The sequence below is a fragment of the Mus caroli genome, unplaced genomic scaffold (genome assembly GCF_978045245.1).
Source record: "Mus caroli unplaced genomic scaffold, Mus_caroli_1 scaffold_2, whole genome shotgun sequence".
Taxonomy (NCBI): Eukaryota; Metazoa; Chordata; class Mammalia; order Rodentia; family Muridae; genus Mus; species Mus caroli.
In genome coordinates, this window is record NW_028227257.1 from 152,361,194 (window position 1) to 152,382,787 (window position 21,594).

Sequence of the window (21,594 nt, forward strand, 5' to 3'; positions counted from 1 at the left end):
GAACTTCTTCTTATTCAGAGGTAGAAGCACCCACCGTGTTCAGCAAACAAAAACTTACCTATCTAATCAGACCCTCACAGAACCAACAAGTGAGTAGCCTATGTTGCAAATTTTGCTAAGCATGCTATGCGTACATCCTAATATGGGATGCGATGTGCATCTAATATTTTACTGTCATCTCTGCAAGATGACAACAAGGGCTTTGAAGCTTGTGTATTAAACTCACAGAGGTGTGATGATAAGAAGTTATCAATTTGTTAATTTACAATTGCACTCAGCCCTAAATACATGCACAAAGGAGCAAGGCTAAGAGGACTCAGTGGACTGCTTTTTCTTTGACAGCCGAAAACATGCTCAGGGCTGAGAGGCGGGCCAGAGGACGCCTCGGGCACGCCTTCAAGCTCTCATTGGACGGGATATCCGGAAAAACCCGGTCGAATCCTGGCTTGTCCTGGTTGGGTCCGCTGGTGGGATACGCCCTCGTCTCGCCCCTTTGTCCAACCCTCTTCATTTTAAAGTAAAAACCCCCCAGTTCTCTGCAGTGAAGCAAAATAAACAGTTGCGGCGATGCCCTGCTTCCTGGAGGCCTTCGAATCTCCCTGATTTAAGGAGAGGAGAAAGGTAAGGAGGACCGGAACTATTCCTTTGCGGAACCTTTGAGGTGAGGCCTCGCGGAGCCATTTGAGAACGGACCGCGGCGGGCTGGAACCAAACTAGTAGGCATGGCGGCGGCAGAGCCGGATGCGGACCCGAAGGCCGCCATCCCTGTGGACCTGCGGCGGGAACGGCGACTGGTGTGCGTGGAGTACCCGGGCGTAGTACGTAATGAGGCCAAGATGCTACAGACCCTGGGCGGCGAGGAAAGCGTCTCTCGAGTAAGGAGCTGGGAAACTCCGGGACCCCGGGAAAGGAATCATGTCTACCGAATGGGCGGGACCACCCGGCGGGAGAGCGGTTTCCGTGGCAACGGAGAGTTTAGGCAAGCTGTAGGACCTGTTGTGAACAAGGCGGTATTTTCTTTCTGTTCCCAAATGTGAGTAGCATGCTTAACATCTGTCCTAAGACAGTGGGCTGCTCTGACCTTACTGCTCTCGGCAGAAAACCAAGGCACAGGAGGAAAGAGAACGTTCCCATCACCTGTAGTTGAAACTAAAAGTGACACAACTCGCCGACGCTGTATTCTGTGGTTAGCACGTACAAAGTGCTTCCCCCCCCCCCTTGGTTTTTCGAGACAGGGTTTCTCTGTGTAGCCCAGGCTGTCCTGTAGTCCAGGCTGACCTCAAACTTAGAAATCCGCCTGCCTCTGCTTCCCAAGTGCTGGGATTAAAGGCGTGCGCCACCACTGCCCGGCTTTTTTTTTCTTTTGAGACAGGGTTTCTCTGTATAGCCATGGCTGTCCTGGAACTCACTTTGTAGACCAGGCTGGCCTCGAACTAGAAATCCGCCTGCCTCTGCCTCTACCTCTGGTGTGTTGGGATTAAAGGCGTGCGCTACTACGGCCCGGCATTTTTTTATTTTTATTTATTTATTTTTTAACATGCCACAGTCCTTTCAATCCCCAGGGCAGGAACTGTCGACATCTGCATTTTACAAGTAAACAGACCACATAACCACACAACAAGTATTGGACCTAAAGTGATGCTCTGTGGAATCTTGGAATGTTTCTTTAGAAATGATTTCCCTGAACATCTTAGCAAAAGCAGATTCTGTGAGTTAATATCTGGCTCCTTCCGTTGATAATTACACTCAGATTTCAGTTTGATGCATGTATTACCTGTTCATGTATTACATTTATTACTTAGCCCTGGGGCTGTAAACCGAGCTAGGACCTCTCTAGTTTACCTCAGTACTAATATCTGTACAGATCCCCATTTTATAAAAATTTATCAAGTATTTGGTTAAGTCCTAATGAAGCAGGGCAGTAGTGATCCACACCTTTAATCCCAGCATTGCAGAGGCAGAGGCAGGTGGATCTTTGAGTTTAAGGCCAGCCTGGTCTACAGATCAAGTTCCAGGACAGCATGAGCTAACAGAGAAACCCTGTCTCAAAAGAACAAACAACAAAAAGTCCTAATAATATCCTAGTGAACTAGATACTATTTTTCTTTCCTTTTTCCAGATAAGGGGGCAGGTAAGAAAGGTTAAGCCAGACATTGCTACCGGTATGACAGGAAAATGAATTCCAGCACAAATACAGTCTGAGCTGCTGCTCCACTTTTTTATGGGTGTGGAAAAGAACTGATGGATGTTATGATATTGAGAGAATCCTTGTTCTCCCTACCCCAGGGTTGCCTGATGGAAGAGACAGTCTTCCATTCTTACATTTTTCTTGGGTTTCTGAAGTCGTCCTAATGTGTCAGGCCATGTCTGGGCTCATCCGTGCTCTGGTAGGTCAGAGCTGTTTTATGAGAAGGGTGCCTGAGGAATGAGGCTGCTGTTTTCAAGAGTCTAACCTTATTTTTAGTTGTGTATCCAGGTGATTGTGAAAGCCAGAAGAGGGTGTTGGATCCCTTAGTGCTGTGATTGCAGGTGGTTGTGCACTATACCCAATGTTTGGGTGCTGGGAACTGAACTCCAGTCTTGGAAACAGCTCCTAACTTCTGAGTCATCTCTCCAGCCCTCAGGCTTCTTTTAACTTTCATGTTTTCCCTAACTTGCTACTGAGCGCTTCCTGAAGGCCCCTATCCTGAGTACTAGGAGTCAGGAGTTAAACTTAGGGGTGGCAAGTGGATTGAGCCAGTACACACTATCTGTTCACACACACACAGCTGACACTCACTGCATGCCTCTTACCAAATGTGGGGCAAGCATCTGTTCACATGTAGGTGTTAGTACTTACCAGGAGTTAGGCACCACTATTTTAATTTAATACTCATAACAGTATCATGTATGAGGTGGACACTATTCACTGGGAGAGTGGGAGGTTGTTTGTTTCTTTTTTCTTTAAGAAGAAGGAACTGGGGCCTTGAAGGCTATTGGTAATAATAAGCAATGACTGCCAGAGACTATCAATTGAGTCCTGGAGCAGGTGGGTAGTTTTTGGCTTGGTTGGCCCTACCTTAGTCAGTCTGAAAGCTTCTGTCTATTCAGTAGTAAACAGGGCTGTAACCCTGCCTGTGGTATGGTACCTGCACTTGATAGGTGATGGGTTTTATTTAATTAGCAGTTATCTCTCACTTTATAACCCATTGGAAGGAGCCTCTTTGACTTCATTCTCTTTACTATTTAAACATGAATAAACTTGGGTTTAAAAAATGAGTCCTAGCCGGGCGTGGTGGCGCACGCCTTTAATCCCAGCACTCAGGAGGCATAGGCAGGCGGATTTCTGAGTTCGAGCCCAGCCTGGTCTATAAAGTGAGTTCCAGGACAGCCAGGGCTACACAAGAAAACCTTGTCTCGAAAAATCACAAAAAAATGAAAAAAAAAAAAAAAAGAGTCCTACTTGCCCCACAGAATCAACTAAGCAGGGCTCATGGGGGCTCAGAGACTGAAGGGACAATCAGGGAGCTTGTATGATCTGAGCAAGGTCCTCTGCATATATGTTATGGTTGTGTAGCTTAGTCTTCTTGTGGGATTCCCAACACTGGGAGCAGGGGCTGTCACTGAGTCTTTGCCTGCTTCTGGGACCCATTTCCTCCTACTGGGTTGCCTTGTCCAGCCTTGATGTGAGGGTTGGTTTGTACCTAGTCCAATTGCATCTTGTTATGCCATGTTTAGTTGATATTCCTGGGAGTTCTGCTCTTTCCTGAAAGGAGTTGGAGGAGTGGATCTTGGGGAGAGGGGAGGTGTGAGAGGGAGGAACTGGGAGGCCAGGAGGGAGGGAAACCAGCAGTCAGGATATCTGTACAGAGAAGACTAAATGAAAAGCGTTTGGTGGGAATGAAGAGCTGTGCAGCATGCGCCCCGCCCCTTCCTGCGTCTCTGTCAGCTGCATTGTGGGAAGAGGAGCAGCGCTCTGTTGGGTGTTCAGCTGCTTACTGGGTCCCCCGTGTCCCCTGGCATTGCTGCAGATCTACACTGACCCCACCAAGAGGCTCGAACTCTACTTCCGGCCCAAGGACCCATACTGCCACCCTGTGTGCGCTAACCGTTTCAGTACCAGCAGCCTGCTGCTCCGGATCCGGAAAAGAACAAGGCGTCGGAGAGGTGTCCTGGGAGACGAGGCCCACCCCCAGGTCACGTTCAACTTGGAGATCATTGGCATCATCTCCACAATTTACAAATTTCAGGGTAACTATGACATCTCTAGCAGTATCGGGTGACTTCCGGGCTTCATGTGGAACCACATGGGAAGTGGGGTCGGGTATGCCCCTGCCTGAAGCACAGCCACTTCCCATGGTAGAAGCAGCCTCTTTAGTCAACAGTCCTTTATGCATTGTGGGTCCATGCCCTTTTATTCTCTTTCATAGTCTTTCTCTCTTTCTCCCTTTCTCCCTCTCTCTTTCTCTGCCTCCCCACCCTCCCTGAGACAGTGTCCTAGTTTGTGTTACAACAGCTGTGATGAAACACATGACCAAAGCAACTTGGGGAGAAAAGGGTTCATTTCACTCACCTTCCATAGAACCGTTCATCAAAAGCAGTGAGGGACTCAGGCCGGGCAGGAACCTGCAGCAGGAGCTGATGCAGAGGCCACGGCATGGTATTGCTTACTGGCTTGCTTCTCGTGGCTTTCTTAGTCTGCTTTTCTTACAGAACCCAGGATCACCATCCCAGAGGTGGTACCACCCACAAAGAGCTGGGCCCTTTCCCATCAATCACTAATTAAGAAAATGTTATACAGGCCTGCCTACAGACTGATCTTAGGTGGCATTTTCTTATTGCATTCCCTCCTCTCAGATGACTGTAGCTTGTAACAAGTTGACATAACACTAGCCAGCACAGAGGGTTTCTCTGTATAGATCTGATTGTCCTGAAACTTTCTATGTAGGACAGGCTGGCTGGGGACTCACAGAGCTCTGCCTGCCTCTGCCTCCTGGATATCAGGACTAAAGGCGTGTGCCACTACACCTGGTTTTCTCTCTTTTTGTGAGTTTTTTTTTCTTTTTCTGTTTTTATATGTGTATATTCCACATGTAAGTGTCTGTAAATGTCTGAAGAAAGAAAGGGTCTAATTCCCTGGAGGTAGAATTTCAGGCAGTTGGGAGTCATTGGATGTGGAAGTGAACTTAAGTCTTTGGAAAATCAGGAAGTATGCCTAACCCCTGAATCTTGTCTCTAGCCCCAACCTTTTATACTCTTAAGAAAAGCTAGCAGGCTGGAGAGATGGCTCAGCAGTTGGCTGCTTTTCTGAAGGACCTAGGTTCAGTTCCCAGCAACCACGTGGCACTCATGAAAGTCTATAACTCTGGTTCCAGGGGATCTGACACCCTCACACAGAAATACATTCAGGCAAAACACCAATGCACACGAATTAAAAAGAAATAAATAATTAAAGGAGAGAGGGGGAGAAGCTAGGGATCTAGAGTTCTGTGAGAAACCTTCCAATTTTAAGATAAACCGTTGTGCAGGGCCAGATCAAACTAGTGGTTGGATCTCTAGTCTGAGACAGCAGTGTTTTGGAACCTTTTCCCAAGCTGGCCTTAAACTCTAAGCCCACTGAACCTCTGTATCAGCCTCCCAAACAGTGCGATTGCAGCACTGTGACACTGTCTGCCTCCCCATCAAGCCCTGATGGCTGCTGGTTTCATCCCCTCTGACGTTTCCCCAACTGACTCCGGTTCCGTGCTTCCTTGGACTGGATGGCCAGTGTGATAGGCCCCTCATTCAGAGTGGGTTAGCATGTGCAGTTTCCCTGTAACATTCTCACACATGTGTGTCACTGTGTTTGTTCCTAGTCACCCACTCCCCAGGTGCCTCAGCTTCCCTGTGTCTGTGTGCTGGGACTGCAGAGCCAGCATTCATTCAAGGAGGCTCTGGAGAAGGTTCACAGATATGGTGTCTATTAAAGATGGCTGGTTATAGCTGCTGCCCTAAGGGAGAATCTGAAGAGACTAGTGAGAAAGGCGAATCCAAAGAGAAAAAAGGAGCAGGAGAGGAGTGTGAGGCCAGCCTTGGTTACAGGAAAATCATGTCTCAAACATGAGACAAAGGGAGGATAGGACCTCCCCGCCCGGGTCCCTTGGGCTGGATGGTTAAGCACTTCATCCTGGGAGATGGGCCAGCAGTCCCTGCAGCTTGGTGTAAATACTGTATTGGAAGCAGGGGTACACTGTGGTTTATGGATTAGCTCCCTGGGCTTTACCCTGCTGGTCCATGGCTCCAACCCCCACCCCCACCCCTACACCCCCCCCCCTCTCCCCCAGGCCACTGTTACTGCACTAATTTGCACAACCATCAGAGGGCGCTGCACAGCTCACTCCACACCTCCCTGAGAGGGTTTGGATGTCAGCACAGCAGCACCAGAGCCTGAGGGAGAGCCTGCCCTCTGTTCTCTTGTCTTTCCAGGAATGTCTGACTTCCAGTACTTGGCAGTGCACACAGAAGCTGGTGGCAAGCACGTGTCCATGTATGACAGAGTGCTCATGCGCAAGCCTGAGAAGGAGGAGTTCTTCCATCAGGACCTACCACTCTACATCCCCCCACCCATCTTCTCCAGGCTGGACACCCCTGTGGACTATTTCTATCGCCCTGAGACACAGCACCGGTAGGCAGCCCCCAGGTTCTCTCTCACCCAGGCCCCAGGGCAGCAGAAGACCAGGATTAAATTCAGAAGGGGAGTGTCCTAAGCAGTGGCCTGGTGATTCCCAACATACAGTGAACTAGTGGGACTCTAGAGCACCTGATAAGAAATGGTCTCTGGTTTTAATGCCCTGGTCATTACTGAGAAGTCTCTTTTGGACCTTCAGTCATCATTAATGGCACTACCTATGAAATGCCTTTTTGTCTCCTCTGTCCACCTCATGGTCTCCTGGGTCTTGTCCCAGCAGAGTTCATAGCTAGCTCTGTGATCCAGCCTTCTGCCCTCTCTCTGCAGAACCTCAGCTTGTTTGCCCCACTTGCTGTCTTCCTGTCTGCACACATGACTGGAAGTAGCTGCCAGCACTATCGAGCACTTACCTATATCTGCTGGAGCCTCCCTTCGAGCCCCAGCATCCTTGTTGGTTGTTCCTGAATCCTGCTCACTAAATATGCTGTGTTCTGAGTTTTGAGGATGGACCTCGGGCATATCAGAGTCAGGGTGGGCATCTCTTGTCACAACTAAGAGCACAAGCAACTCAAGTGAGATGAATAATTTAATTTTACACAATCTGGACAGAGTGGAGCTGTTGGAAAGGCAGGTCCCAGGCATTGTCAAATGTGGGTTTTTCTCTGGAGGCACAGAGGGAGAAGAGTTCCTTTGTATAAGAGCCAGGACTGACTAATGTAGAAGAAATTAATTTGAACATTCTCAATATGAGATTAATAATGCTCACCAGCTGTGGGGAAGTATGAAGCCAGCATTTGGCCTCGCCTCCTAGCATTTTGCCAGTTCTCTGTCATCCCCATTTATAAAGGATGGAGATATGACTTGGGGTATCTAGGCCACTTGGGAAGTTCTGAGCCTGACCTGGCCCAATCCCTGAGCCTTCCTTGGTCTTTAGTCTCACACTGTTCTTACTATTATGCTTGTGATGTTTAGAGAAAAGGTCTGTCTCTGTAGCCCAGGCTGGCCCAGAGCATATTGCAGCATCCAGGCTGGCTTCAGACTCACAGCCTCTCTGGCCTTAGCCTCCCAAGTGCTGGGGTCTTAGGCTAGCATCACCATGCCTGCTACCTTTTTTAAATTACACACACACGAAGACAGCCTTTCTTGTTGTGTTGTACACTTCCCAGGGCAGCGCTTTGGCTGGCTTTGTTCTCTCCTATAACCCTGGGCCAAGTGCTGCCAATAGCTGGGAGCCTTGGGAAGCAGGTCAGCACACAGATAAGCCAGAGGTGAAAGCAGCTTGAAAGCCAGCCTGTGGTTGGTCTCCGGTGTACCTTGAGGAGACTGTTGGCTGTGCGCCGTCTTCAGAAGGTTGCGCTCAAGTGCTGGCTGCTGACGTGGCACGTGGTAGGTTCTGTGCTGTGACAGGGCAGCTGCGGGAACAGATACTGTAGTGTAAAAACAAAAGGTAGTGTGAGCAAGAGCAGAGGCCTGAGATGGTCCAGAAGGTGGCCAGGATGGCCATGAAACTCCGCATAGAGTCCTGTGGTGACCCAGGCTTGGAGCTTGGTGCCAACAGATTACATGGCAGGGAGGCGTTGTCCTGGGTTGGATGTTGGGAAGCAGGGCAGAATGTGAGTGAGACCGTGGGTGAGGATTTAACTACATTGTGAATGGCAGGGGCTTGGGAAGGCTGTGAAGGAGCTGGCTGCAGAAAAGAGTGATGGAGGAACGAGACAAAGTGTTCAGAGAGAATAGTCTACACAGTGCAGGCATGAGGAGCTGCCACCTCCAAAGCTGGTGTGTGTGTGTGTGTGTGTGTGTCGGGGGGTTGGGGGATTGATTGATTGATTGATTGATTGATTTGGACCTGGCCTGGCTTTTAAAACCTCCGTTCACCCGGCAATGGCACACTTCCTCCAGCAAGGCCACACCTCCTAATCATTCCAATCTTTCTCAGGTTTCACCTCTGGTGAATAATCATTCAAATATATGAGTCTATGGGGTCCATTTTAATTCAGGGTTACGATTCCTAGGCTGTGGCAGCAGGCTTAGGTCTCATCCCAAAAAGTGTATTGTTCCCTGCTTTAGAAAACTGCTGTGAGGGCTGGTGAGATGGCTCAGTGGGTAAGAGCACCCGACTGCTCTTCCAAAGGTCCAGAGTTCAAATCCCAGCAACCACATGGTGGCTAACAACCATCCGTAATGAGATCTGGCGCCCTCTTCTGGAGTGTCTGAAGACAGCTACAGTGTACTTACATATAATAAATAAATAAATCTTTAAAAAAAAAAAAAAAAGAAAACTGCTGTGAGCAGGATTTGGTGGTGTATGCCTTTAATCTCAGCACATGGGATACACACACACACACACACACACACACACACACACACACCACTGTGCCTGGCTTCCTCATTGCTTTTTCAGAGTTAAATTTCTGATGTGTTTTTTCCTCTCACCAAATAATTGACGCCTGTAGTAGGAAGAACACTATGCAGAAGACAGTAAAGGCCCTGGGCTGCACTCTGCACAGAGGGGCTGGTAGGTAGCTGTCCACACTTCTGGAGTAGGCCATGGCGTGGGGCCAGCTGTCTTTGGGCCCGTGGGTATGACCCTTTTTCTTCCTTATGTGATTGGGCAGATTCCCAGCACACGGAAAGAACCTGCCTTTCTTCCCAGGCACTGTTGATTTTGGGGGCATTGTTGGCTAGCCAGGGGGAGGAGGGCCTGGCTGTCTGGGTGTAGGGTGTCCTGTAGGCTGGGGTTGCAGAGGTGAGACTGGCAGGGTGTTGAGCCCCTTCTGCTCCTACCAGCAACTCTCCACAGATTTAGGGTCACTGTGGTCAGTAGAGCTAGCCAGAGGCAGCCATGGTGCCCTTCCCTGACGCTCTCTCTGAAATGAAGGCAGCCACATCTTGAGGATAGTGCTGTACCTAGGATGGGTCCTGAAAGACACATCTGGAGAAAAGCAGACTCGACTCCTTGTTTCATATTTGTTTGCCAGTGTGCAAAACCCTTGTCATTGGTTGTTGAAGTTTACAGTTGATATGTACTCATGGAGAAAAGTAGGGTAAAGTGCAGACTGGGTGAGGCTGAGCAGGATTGCTTGAGCCTAGGAACTCCTGACGAGACGCATTCATAGCAGCAGATTGTTTTTGTAAAAGGGTAAAGGGGCTAAGAGGTGGCTCAGTGGTTAGGAGCATTTATTTGTTGCTCTTCCAGAGGACCAGAGTTTAGTTCCCAGCACCCACATCAGGTGGCTCACAACTTCTGGCCTCCTCAAAACCCACACACACATTGCATAAACATACAGACCCATATACAGGATGAGTGTGGGGATGGACTTGTGGCATCCTGGATAACACTTGTAGTGCTGTGGGATTAGGGCTGGTGTCGGGGAAGCACAGGCCTATGTATGTATGGCAGTAACTGCTGAAGCTGAGTCTCTGAGTGCTGTTTCTGACAACTACCCTTGAAGAGTTAGGGAGTTGCTGTAAGTGCTTCAGGAACCATCCACCGGCGCAGGCTCTGTGCTGGTACATACACAGAATGGGTGTGTGTGGGTGTGTGTGTGTGTGGGGGGGGTGCGCGCGTGTGTGGGGGGGTGTATTATATGTAAGTACACTGTAGCTGTCTTCAGACACTCCAGAAGAGGGAGTCAGATCTCATTACAGATGGTTGTGAGCCTCCATGTGTTTGCGGGATTTGAACTTAGGACCTTTGGAAGAGCAGTCCGTGCTCTTAACTGCTGAGTCATCTCTCCAGCCCTGTGCAGGTGTTTTAAAACTGCTTCTTTTAGCCGGGTATGTTGGTGCATGCCGTTGATCCCAGCTGGGATTAAAGGCAGGCGGTGGTGCGCCACCACCACCCGGCGTAAAAACCTATCTTTTTAAAGGTTCATAGAGAAGCACTGTTCACCCGCCTCTCAGCCCATGCACACAGAGGTCAGGACACGTCACTGTCTTTCCTGTGTTGGACACTATGGGGTGGACAGATAGGACGCTGGCTTAACCTCTGGGCTTTGGTGATCCCACCTGGCTGCATCCTTTTCATTCATTGTGGTCAGATGCTTCAGAGCCAAGTCACTGTCTGCTAGGTGGAAGAGCAGAGCCTTTAGTAAGGGTGTCCTAGAGCCCCACTCATTTTTAATCTAGAAGGTTTCAGAAAGCCAAGAGAAGGTTCAGACCCTTCTAGCTTTGCTCACCCAGATTCAGGGTATGTTGCCCCCACTACACTTACACTCCTCTTACTCCCTCCCCACTGTTCCTGGGTAGCAGTAAGTCATAATTCTGTAGAAGAGCCTCAAGAAGCAAAGCCAAACGGATGTGGCAGTAGCCTCCTCTTCTTTTTGCTCGGAGCTGCAGCAAGGCTGCTTTTTTACATTTTTTATTTAAGATTTACTTATTTATTTTATGTATATGAGTACATTGTAGCTGTCTTCAGACACAGTAGAAGAGGGCATCGGATCCCATTACAGATGGTTGTGAGCCACTGTGCGGTTGCTGGGAATTGAACTCAGGACCTCTGAAAGTGGTTAAGACAGTGCTCTTAACCACTGAGCCATTTCTCCAGCCCTCAGCCAGACATCTTGGGGCTAAGGCCCAGCTCCTGACAGATGTTGTTTGGACACATTTACTAGTCTGAGTAGCCTCGGGTACTTCCTCAGAAACTCCTTCCTTGAAGGACCATTTTGAGAATTAAGTGAGTCATGTAAGTAGGCAGAGTCCATGACCCTGTCCACATGCAGCTGATGGGCTTGTGGCTGCTGTGCGGCTCTGCGCTGGGGGCTGGGATTGGGCGGTGGTAGATGTGGATGGTGCTAGATGAAGTTTCTGTTGGGAGGCCACCAGCCTTCAACGGTGCCCCTTCCCATGTACCAGCTCTAAGACTTAGGGCCTTGGCCTCCTTCAAGGCCACTGGCCCCAGGGTTTCCCTGAGCCATTGCAGGCAGTTATAAGCCCTCTCACCCTTGATGGTAGCCTAAGGGCATGTGATTTTCCAGTAGGCAGTGCTGGGAGTCCCCTCCACTGAATCCAGAGAAAGGCACATGGGTATGGTCTACTGGTGAGACCTGCTGGATTCTTTGCCCACCTGGCAGGCCTGTGCCTCAGATGGTAATCTAATTGTCTGTCTCTCTACCCACAGAGAAGGCTATCATAATCCCACCATCTCAGGGGAGAACCTGATTGGACTGAGTAGAGCCCGGCGCCCCCACAACGCCATCTTTGTCAACTTTGAGGACACTGATGTTCCTGAACAGCCTTTGGAGGCTGCAGTCCAGACATGGAAGAAGGCCTGCACCAATCCCATAGATCAGAAGGTGGAAGAGGAGCTGAGGAAGGTGAGGCTGGTGCCCCACCTAACCTGCTGCATACTACACCAGCAAGGCTGGTTCCACTTGTTCTAGCACTGGCTAGTTAGCACAGGAATTGTAACCTCGGCTGTTACATCTAAAAGCTGTGTCAGAAGCTGGGCTTGGTAGTTGGCCGGCAGAGTGAGATTGGGGCTTGACAACTAGACAAAGTCATGTAAGTAAAATAAAGAGGGCTGGGAAACACTGTGCTGGGTCAGTGCTGTCTGGAACGTGCGAGGCTGAGTCCTCAGGACCTCACAAGTCCTGCATTTCCAAAGTTGAAAACAGTCCCTAGAGTTTTTTTAAAAGTCCCTTTGGGCGCCAGAGATGGGTTGTTGCTGGGATGTGGCTTGAATATGGAGCTGGGTCTAACAGCCTGTGCAGAGCTATTACTTGTAACAAACACATGGAAACTGGCCATGTGCCAGGCTATGGTGCCTTCACCCTGAGTGTAGCTGGAAGCACGTCACAGGACACTGCACTACCTTCTGGCTTCCGGTGCTCTGTGACAGTGGCTGGATCTCTGTTGTGTCCACAGTCCTAAACAGTGGGTTCTATGGGGCTTTCTGTGTTGAAGCTAAAGTGACACCCTTTATTTCATTCAAGGACTGGGTCCTTCAGAGACTGCAGCCCTTACTGAATGTCAGTAGTCACCTGAGGCTTCCCCGTGGCTCATCTTTGTTCTGGCTCACACTGCCTTGGACTGCCACCCCTTCACCTCCTTCAAGTCCTGTCTTCAGAACTTGCCTTCCAGTTAGGAATGACTGGGGCTCTGGAGTTTCAGCACCTGCTTGCTCAGCCCTGGTGCTCCATTGTACTGTGAGCCATGGAAGGCCGGGGACTATATGGTCATTTCAGGACCCCCACACTGCACAGTTGCTCTTGCATGTCCAAGATGTATAATCCATGCCTCTAAGGGATTGGGTAGGGAGGAAAGGGTTATGAATGACTGGCCGGTGTGGTGGGTTCTAGACATACAGGAACAGCTGATGTGAGAAGCCAGTCGCTGTTGGCGTTCATCTCAGACTCTGTCCTTGACTCTCCCCAGCTCTTTGACATCCGTCCTGTTTGGTCACGAAACGCTGTCAAGTCTAACGTCAGTGTCCATCCTGACAAGCTTAAGATCTTGCTTCCCTATATGGCTTATTACATGGTAAGTCTCATCTCACCTGTATCCTAGCTCCCACCAGGGTGGTCCCTGGTGGGACATATTAGAGCCATGGCAACAGAAGGCATATGTACTTCCTAGCATCCCTGGCACCTGGCACCTTGAGACAACTTGTTAACTAGTTAACTAGTTACAGAGCTAGGAAGCTGGCTCAGTGGGTAAAGTGCTTGCTACACCGGCTTGAGGATCCCTAGCATCCATGGGGCAGTGTGTGCCTGTAACCCCAGCACTGAGTAGGTAAGAGTTGGGCAGGTCCTGGTACGCACGTGCGCACACACACACACACACACACACACACCAAGACATGGACCCAAAAAAGAAACAAAGATTTTAAAGCCCCCAAGTCCACCACAACCTTCTAATCTGGCAGTGTGCAGATGACTTTAAAGGAAGAATTCCATGAGGCATAGGTAAGCCTTCTGTGCATATGATGTTGTAGTGAGGATTCCTGAGGGCCTGGCACTGGGGGAGGCTATATATCACCCCCTTCTTTTGCCTCTGAGGGAAAGTAGGACTCAGGGCGTTGACATGGCCATGTCTTGGTTCTGTAGCCAGTGAGTGGCAGAGCTGAGGCCCAGAGCCCAGGCCTCTTAGTGACAGCACTTCTCACCTCAACTCCCCATGCTGTGTTGAGCTTGGTGGAAGAAGTCCATTCTTGACTCCTCCCAGGAGAGGATGGGGGTTGGGGCCGGGCGGGGTTGGTACAGAGCTTCCAAAAAATTGAGAAGAAAGGGGGTCCTACCTGCCAAGGGGAGCCAGCATAAACCATGACCTTAGAGGTTGGTGATGGGCAGAGCCACTGTTGGACTCCTCCTTTCACTGAACATGACTTCCAGCTCTACTGTAGTGCTCTTCATGGAAGGGACAGTTGTCACAGAAACTCCTGATCCCACTTTATCCCCATAGAACCCCATCAAAGGGTGGGGTCTAAGGCCGTGTTTCAGAGCTCAGGGCCCTGCTGCCTCCCACCTACGTGCTAGAGGCCTCACACTCAGTACTTTTGGTCTCCAGATAACAGGCCCGTGGAGAAGCTTGTGGATTCGATTTGGCTATGACCCTCGAAAACACCCAGATGCCAAGATTTATCAAGTCCTTGATTTTCGAATCCGCTGTGGAATGAAATATGGTAAAATTAAGTTTTCTGTCCTTGTCTCTGTGTCCACCATTTCTAGCATTGTCCTTACTGGGAAAAAAAAAAAGACGTATGTGTATGTATCTGTGTGTTTGAGTATCAGCACGTGTGTGTGCAGGAGAGCAGAAACAAGAGTCAGCTGTCGGGCCAGGCGTGGTGGCGCACGCCTTTAATCCCAGCACTCAGGAGGCAGAGGCAGGCAGATTTCTGAGTTCAGAGCCAGCCTGGTCTACAGAGTGAGTTCCAGGACAGCCAGGGCTACACAGAGAAACCCTGTCTCAAAAAAAAAAAAAAGGATGTCAGTGCGCGAGAGCTGCTAGATGTGCCGGTGTCCATCCCTCCTGTAGGTGGCAGATGGAGCTGGCCACCTAGTTCCTTCTGACACATGGCCCTTGCATGTAGGTTATGGCTCCAGGGACATGCCTGTTAAAGCGAAGCGCAGCACGTACAACTACAGCCTCCCCATCACCGTCAAGAAGACATGTGAGTGGCTGCATCAGGACATGCATGGGAGGTGGGCATTTGAACAGCAGGTCTGATGGGTGAGCCCACTCACTCCACTGCCTTGCTTCCATGCAGCCAACCAGCCTGTCACCATGCATGACCTGAAGCAGGGCCTGGGCCCATCAGGAACTGATGGCCCACGGAAATTGACCTACAATAAGTACAAACTCAAGGTGAGGTCGGGTGGGGGCGATGGAGTGTCTCTGCGGGGCTGGGCACTTCTGAGTGACCCTGGGAAGGGTTATTAACTGACTTAGCTTTCTCCCCACCAAGTGCCTTTGTATTATTCACCCCTCAGGGCCCTCCAGAAACAAAGGCCATCTACCCAAGGTCATGGGGAACTAGGGCCATCTGGGCAGAGGTGGTGGTGACAAGTCCTGGAGAGGGAAATTTGACCGCAGCAGATGTGTGCAGCTGCCCCTGGGGAGCCTGGCTCCCTGAGGCCTATAACTGCTGCTGGGATGGGGGGATGGGGGGGTCAAACATAGACATGAGCACAAGCCAAGCCAGAACATCTGGGGACCAGCTGTGGGGTGAAATGCAAGATGGGATGCACACAGCCTTCCAGGGCTCACGTTTTCATCAGCACCACCCATTAGGGGCTAGCACATGCCAGTGCTTCTCATGACCCCTCCACGGTCCTGGGAGAGGCCAAGTTAGTGTCTCTATCCTGCAGTTCCTGCTCAAGTAGCTGTGTCAGAAAATATAAGTTGATCAGAGACCGGTGACATGTAGGGAGATAGCTTTCCCCTAGTGCCATTGTGCCTTGGCTACTAGTGTCTTGGGGCCTTGTCTTTGACTCTAGGGCTATATTCCAAGTAAAAAAAGGAAGAAATGATATATTAAACCCTGCCTTCCCCCCCAAAAGCAGCCAACGGAGCATGCAGGGTCCATAGAGTGACTGAGTAGAGACAGCTGGTGAGGTGCCCGCCATCCAGTTCCTTTTGGAAGGTGCAGCAGACAGAGCCCAGCATAGTTAAAGGCAGTCCATACTGTAGACTAAGGAAGGCCTGACTGCCTCAACCCCCCAGCACCTCCTGTGGAGTGAGAGCCTCCTCTCTCCACGTCTGCTGGCCACCCTGGGCCAACTCCTTAGACTTCCATGAAAGTCACAGCATGGGTGTCCCCAGCACTGTTAGGCCTCGGGTACTCTGCAGCCATCCCATCTCTTCCCTCTTTTTCTCAGGATTCGGTCTACATCTTCCGGGAAGGGGCGCTGCCACCCTATCGACAGATGTTCTACCAGCTGTGTGATTTGAATGTGGAGGAGTATGTATGAGGGGTCCTGTGCCCAGGGATGGATGGCCCCTGGATTCTGGGCTAGCACTGGCTCAGGAGTAGTGTTCTCTGCAGCTCTTCCTGCATCTGAGCTCTTAAGGAAGACTTGGCCACTGGGAGTTGGGCGCAGCCCTGAGTCTGGCTGTATGTGGGCTGTAAGGCTCATGGCAACAACCACGGGCTTGCACTGTGCCCTGTAGAAAGCAACCCTGCTTGCTAGTAGCAGTCGCTCCCTGACTGGTGTGGATCCTAATCCTGGGCACCTTCAACCCATTTGTTCTCAACCATGGCTAAACACCACCAAGAGTGGGCAACAGCACTAACGGGAACAAGGCAGCGTGTGGGACCTAGAGAAAGCCTGACTGTAGCAGGAGAGTGCCTCTGGGGATATGTCCAGCTCAGTGGGTTTTTTTTTGGGGGGGGGGTGCTATTCAGAGACTGCAAAAGTTAGGGAACCTGCTGGGAGGTCTTCATTACCCACTACCTCTGAGACCTCTGTGTGAGCATTGTCTCCTAAACAGTCTCCCACTGGCATCCTGTCCATAGACGAGTGTTAGAACTATCCCATGAGCCAGCACACATTGAAGCCACACTCTGAGGGAGGCTCCGGATAAGCTCTCCCCAAGCCCCATCCCTGGACTCTACCCACTCAGCTTCCTGTGCCCACAGGTTGCAGAAAATTGTTCACCGAAACGATGGGACAGAGACTGTGTGCACAGAGAGAGATGGGTGGTGCCTCCCCAAGACCACAGATCACCTGAGGGACACCATGTCACTCATGATTCTACAGACCATCCGCTCTGAGAGGCCTGGTGAGAGCCACTTGTGCAGGGAAGCCTCAGACCTGTTCGAAACAGGTCTGACAAAAGCTGACAAAAAGCTCCAGAGACCCTCATACTATCCGTGATGGGAGGGGGTCTGTGAGCCAGGACTCAGCCGTGACACTAAAGAGTGCAGACAAGAGGGAAGAAATGCCGCCTCCTAGTACAGGAAGGACAGCTCTGCCCATCTCTCCCCTGGGGCTGTGTGGCTCCGTGGCTCCTTTCTCAAAGCCTGGGCTAGCTCCTGGGGGCATAGGAAAGTGAGGTACTTGCTAGGCAGGGGTCTCCAAGGGGCCCTGAAGAGCAATGCAAAGCTCTTGTAAAGGACTCCTTCTGAGCTGGGTAGCAGGCATCTGAGTAGAGCAGGCTTCCTGGCTGTTTGGGGTGTAGGCTTTACCTCTTGGGATCCCAGTCAAGGCTTTGAAGCTTTTCTGGGAATTATGGTGTATGCCCCCTCAAGGTGCATTGGGCCCCAGGCTGCTCATGGTTCTCCCCAGAAAATGGGTTCAAACATGCCTACTAGGCTCCCCGCCTGTCCCCGTCCCCACCCTCATGCTTTCCTTCGTGGCTGATTCATTGCTAGAGCCTGTCACAGTGAAGGGCCTCTAGGGCCGCCGAGGAAGCCTGTGTTGGAACACGGTCTTCTTCCCTTCCTGTACAGCTCTTTTCTCCAACACAGGTAAGGCTGATCGTGGGAAAGAGCAGCTGATGTTTGAATCTGGAGAAGAGGAGGAGGAGGAGGAGGAAGAGGAGGAGGAGGAAGAGGAGGATTTCAAGCCCTCAGATGGGAGCGAGAATGAGATGGAGACAGAGATTCTGGATTACGTGTGAGGAAGCGCTGTTCCCAGGCAACCAGGTGAGCGCAGCAGCCATCCTCCCAAAGCAGCAGAATAGGGTCAGGTAGTGAGGACAGCCCGGCCATGAGGCTCCTCCCAAAGCTGCGGTCCTAACACGAGGTCCTGGCTCTGGCTGTGTCCTCTGCTTGGTGCTGTCTTGTGCCCTGGGTGGAGGACAACCCTATTGCCGTGCAGGTGACCCAAGGTAGGTGTGGTAAACCATGGCACCCATCCTGGCAGGGGTTTGTGAATCTAGTGACAGAGGGCCTGAGGAACTTGGCTAGCCAGACCACCCTTTGGTTTGGGCACTATCTGTCTGGGGTAGCCTTGGTATAAGCCAGCCCAGCCCTGATTGTCCTGTATATCGATTTTCCTGGATGTCTCAACATGGGGGGCAGAGGGAGTGGTAAAATTGGGAGTGTTTCCTCTTGCCTGGGGCTCTAACATCTCATTTGTTCCTTCCCTTATTCAGGACTTGCTGGCATGTCATGATGGGACTGTTGGGACAGGCCTGTGCCCCCATCCAGGCAGTGAGATGAGGACACTGGGCAACCCCAGGCTGTGCTCAGCCTGACTTCACCAAATGGACCTGAAAACACCCCATCTCACAGCTTCCTTTTGTCCCTGTCAAGCGGGCATCCATGGAAGGTCCCTGAGTGTAACCCCCAGAGCAGCAGCGCCACTTCCTGAAGGGTGCTGCGCCAGAGATGGGCCATTGCCTTGTGTCTCTGTGTGGCCTCTGTGCCTTGAACAGCCTGGTGCACACAGTTAAGTCACAGCAAATCCAAAGCCAAATGCCTCGAGTCAGCCGAGATTGAAGATCCATTGTTTGATTTGGCCCAAGTGAGCACTCCTGGGAACTTCCCAGCCTTACAGGGAATCAGACAGACAGACCCTGTGTCTCCTGCTGACCCTGCTTCCTGCTGCTTCAAAGAATGCTCAGCCCTCAGGCAGGAAGTAGCTCTTCCCAAAAGGCTAGTCAGCTTTGTCTGTCCCCATAGGACTTCTTTCATGGTGACTGCCAGGATGCTTCAGCTGGGAGTTTTCTCACTTCTAGTTGCTGCCCATCCTGGTTCTTGGGGAGGAGATCTGGGTTCTGATCCCATCTACCCAGGAATGCTTTGACTCTAGATATGAGGAGGGTTCTGAGTGAGGGCCCCATGTCCTCTGGAGGCCTCACTTACACAGCCCAGGGCGATGGCCGTTCCTGCCATAGGTTGGACAGACTAGAAGGACTTCCTGAAGTCTAGCCACACTTGGCAAAGTATTGTAATTCTCCTGAATTCCCATGTAAATCAAAGTGCTTTTGGTACAATAAATATAAAACTCCCCAGAGCCAGCACTGGTGTTTGTTTGATGCCCTGGTTACCTGGCATATGACGTCACAGCACTGAGTCTTGTTGCATAGTGCACCCTGTATTGTTTTCGATTTGTGTTTTGCTGGGTGTGTTTGAGAAAAGGCCACTTGTCTCCACAGAACGACGGCACTTTGTGGCACTTGCTAGCCAAGATTCTCCAGAAGTGGAACAATTAACACTTATTATAAGCAGTTGGCTCTCAGAAAAGGTACAGGTCCAGTCTTCAGGGCATGGTATAGGGTGGAGATTCAGAGAAGGGCTGCAGTTGAATGCAACCTGCTGGCTGCATACTCCCACCCCTACCCCTGCTGCCTACCAGCCCTGCAGCAGGCTGTGCATGAAGCACCCCCACCTGGAGGTGAGTCAGCATCCACTGACTTCAACAACATTTCATCAAGAAGCAAAACATCCGCCGGGTGGTGGTGGCACACGCCTTTAATCCCAGCACTTGGGAGGCAGAGGCAGGTGGATTTCTGAGTTGGAGGCCAGCCTGGTCTACAGAGTGAGTTCCAGGACAGCCAGGGCTACACAGAGAAACCCTATCTCGAAAAACAAAAAAAGAAGAAGCGAAACATCCATGATACCTGACCAAGTGGTTTAGAGGTTGTTGGGTGGATTTTTTGTTTGTTTCTTTTGAGACAGGCTGTGTCCTGGAACTCACTGTGTGGACCAGGCTAATGTTGAACCCATAAAGATCCTCCTGCCTCTGCCTCCTGAGTTCTGGGATTGAAGATGTGCACCACCATGTCCACTTTGGCCAAATAACTGGGTACCATACTGGTCAGGTTAATACATGAAGCTGACCACCATCCTCAACACGATTCCTAGTGATTGCTATTCCTTTCCAGCCCGGCCTCTGAAGATACCTGTACACACTCCAGCGACATGCATGTACACACAGTTGATAAATGAGACCAAGTACATGACAAAGTGTGAGGCTTCTTAGGTCATCTAAGCCTCTGCTCTTTGTCTTTGGGGTGAGTTCTGCAGGCTGGTGTCTGAAGGGAGCTGTGCTCACCCAGGCCACTCGCTGACCCACGCTGGCCCCACTGCATCCTGTAAGCTGTCTCCTGGGAACTGCAGACCCTGCCCTTGCCATGCCAAGCACTCTGGCAACAGCAGGCCTGGCTTGGGCTGTGGTGGCTTCTGCTTGGTGTGTTATCAAGGTTGCTGGGTTTTGTTTCTTAGGAAACATTTTCTCTTGAACCTATTCACCTGCCCCTCAAACCCTTTAAAATTCCTCGCCTATGTCCCGGTGTATCTGTGTTGGTGGGGCTAGTCGTCTTTGTGGTCCCTCTGTCAGTCTGCTTTGCTGCCTTCAGCCCAGACTTTGAGGAGACTGTAGGCTCTGAGCACCCAGCTGTGGCCCTGGAATCAAATTTATCCAGTGTCAGCAGCAGGCCAACACTACTGGGCTGTGTGACAGAGATGTATCCTTGTGGGTGTATCACTGCAGAGTCACTCCATTGCTGGGGCGTGGACATGGGGGCTCTCCTTCTTGACCAAGCTGGGTACAGAGTAGCCACTTGTATGCCCATGGCCCCATGCCTTGTCTCAAGCCCGCACTCCCCAGTACAGAACTGCCTTTAGCTCTGGCTCTCAGAATCACACCCAATTGTTTCCTGCTACCCCACCTCTGCTGTGTCCCAGCTTCCTCCTGCCCCCACCCCCACTCATCTGCACACCTACTGTGCACCATGGAGACCTGCACGCTGGATTGGGCAGAGCACACCGACACACTAGTGAACATAGTGCTCTGGTACAAGTGGAGCTATGATCTGAGCTGGGAACTTGGGTTCCCAGAGGGGAGGGGCTGCTGGCCTGGGAAAACTTGGCTATGCCTGACTAGCTGCAGTGCCTTCCAGGTGTCTATCCAAGGCAGCTGAACACCTTAAAGGGAGCCTCTTCAGACTTTGCTTATGACCTAGCGTCAGGATAATCTTTTCCCGGTAGCTAAGGGACACATCCCTAAGATGGTGGCCTATTCTCTGATGACCTCTTTCTGGCCTTTACCTCCAGGTCCAGTCCTTTCCCCCTCCCTCCGTCATTCTATGCCTCCATTCCTTCTGGGCTTTGTCTCTTTCTGCCTGGTATTCTCAGGGAGCCCCATCCACCCCTAGTGAGGCTCAGACATGAAACACTACCCTTTCTCTGAAGAGGCCGCCAAGCCTTGGTAAGTGAACCATGCCAGGTTTGGCTCGGGGAGCTCCCCTTCCATCTGTGCCACTATGTCGTCCCCTGCCAGGGCAGCCTGCACTGCCCCATAGCCTAGTGCATTACTTGGGCTGGCTGGCTCTCTCTCTTTCTCTTTCTCTTTCTCTCTCTCTCTCTCTCTCTCTCTCTCTCTCTCTCTCTCTCTCTCTCTCTCTCTCTCTCTCTCTCTCTCTCTCGTTACCAAGGATCAGCCACACCAGGGCCCAGTAGCATGCAGCCACCTTTGGCTCAGGAGTCCTTCATAGATTCTCCACTGAGATAAGGGGCATTCAGTACCTCAAGATGAAGCCCACCCATTTTTCTGAAG

At 51.0% G+C, this 21,594-nt stretch overlaps 1 protein-coding gene across 2 annotated transcripts; it reads left to right on the forward strand.

The window, feature by feature from the left end:
- Positions 1–439: 439 nt before the first annotated feature.
- On the forward strand, positions 440–19,048 carry Gtf3c5 (general transcription factor IIIC subunit 5). 2 transcript variants are annotated; one of them, XM_029474621.2, is made up of 12 exons: positions 440–875; positions 4,011–4,230; positions 6,445–6,643; positions 11,769–11,964; positions 13,025–13,129; positions 14,156–14,270; positions 14,679–14,759; positions 14,856–14,953; positions 15,967–16,049; positions 16,728–16,870; positions 17,541–17,735; positions 18,188–19,048. In XM_029474621.2, the coding sequence occupies exons 1-11, from the start codon at positions 723–725 to the stop codon at positions 17,708–17,710; spliced, it is 1,563 nt and encodes a 520-aa protein (XP_029330481.1). In that variant the 5' UTR covers positions 440–722; the 3' UTR covers positions 17,711–17,735; positions 18,188–19,048. The 2 variants fall into 2 exon arrangements, with proteins under 2 accessions (XP_029330481.1, XP_021004987.1); XM_021149328.3 differs by having other exon boundaries at positions 17,559–17,735.
- Positions 19,049–21,594: the final 2,546 nt, after the last annotated feature.

Coding starts and splice junctions, on each gene's coding strand:
- Gtf3c5 (XM_029474621.2), top strand. CDS start 723: ATGGCGGCGGCAGAGCCGGATGCGGACCCGAAGGCCGCCATCCCTGTG. Junction 876..4,010: donor GCGAGGAAAGCGTCTCTCGA/GTAAGGAGCTGG, acceptor GCATTGCTGCAG/ATCTACACTGACCCCACCAA. Junction 14,760..14,855: donor CATCACCGTCAAGAAGACAT/GTGAGTGGCTGC, acceptor GCTTCCATGCAG/CCAACCAGCCTGTCACCATG.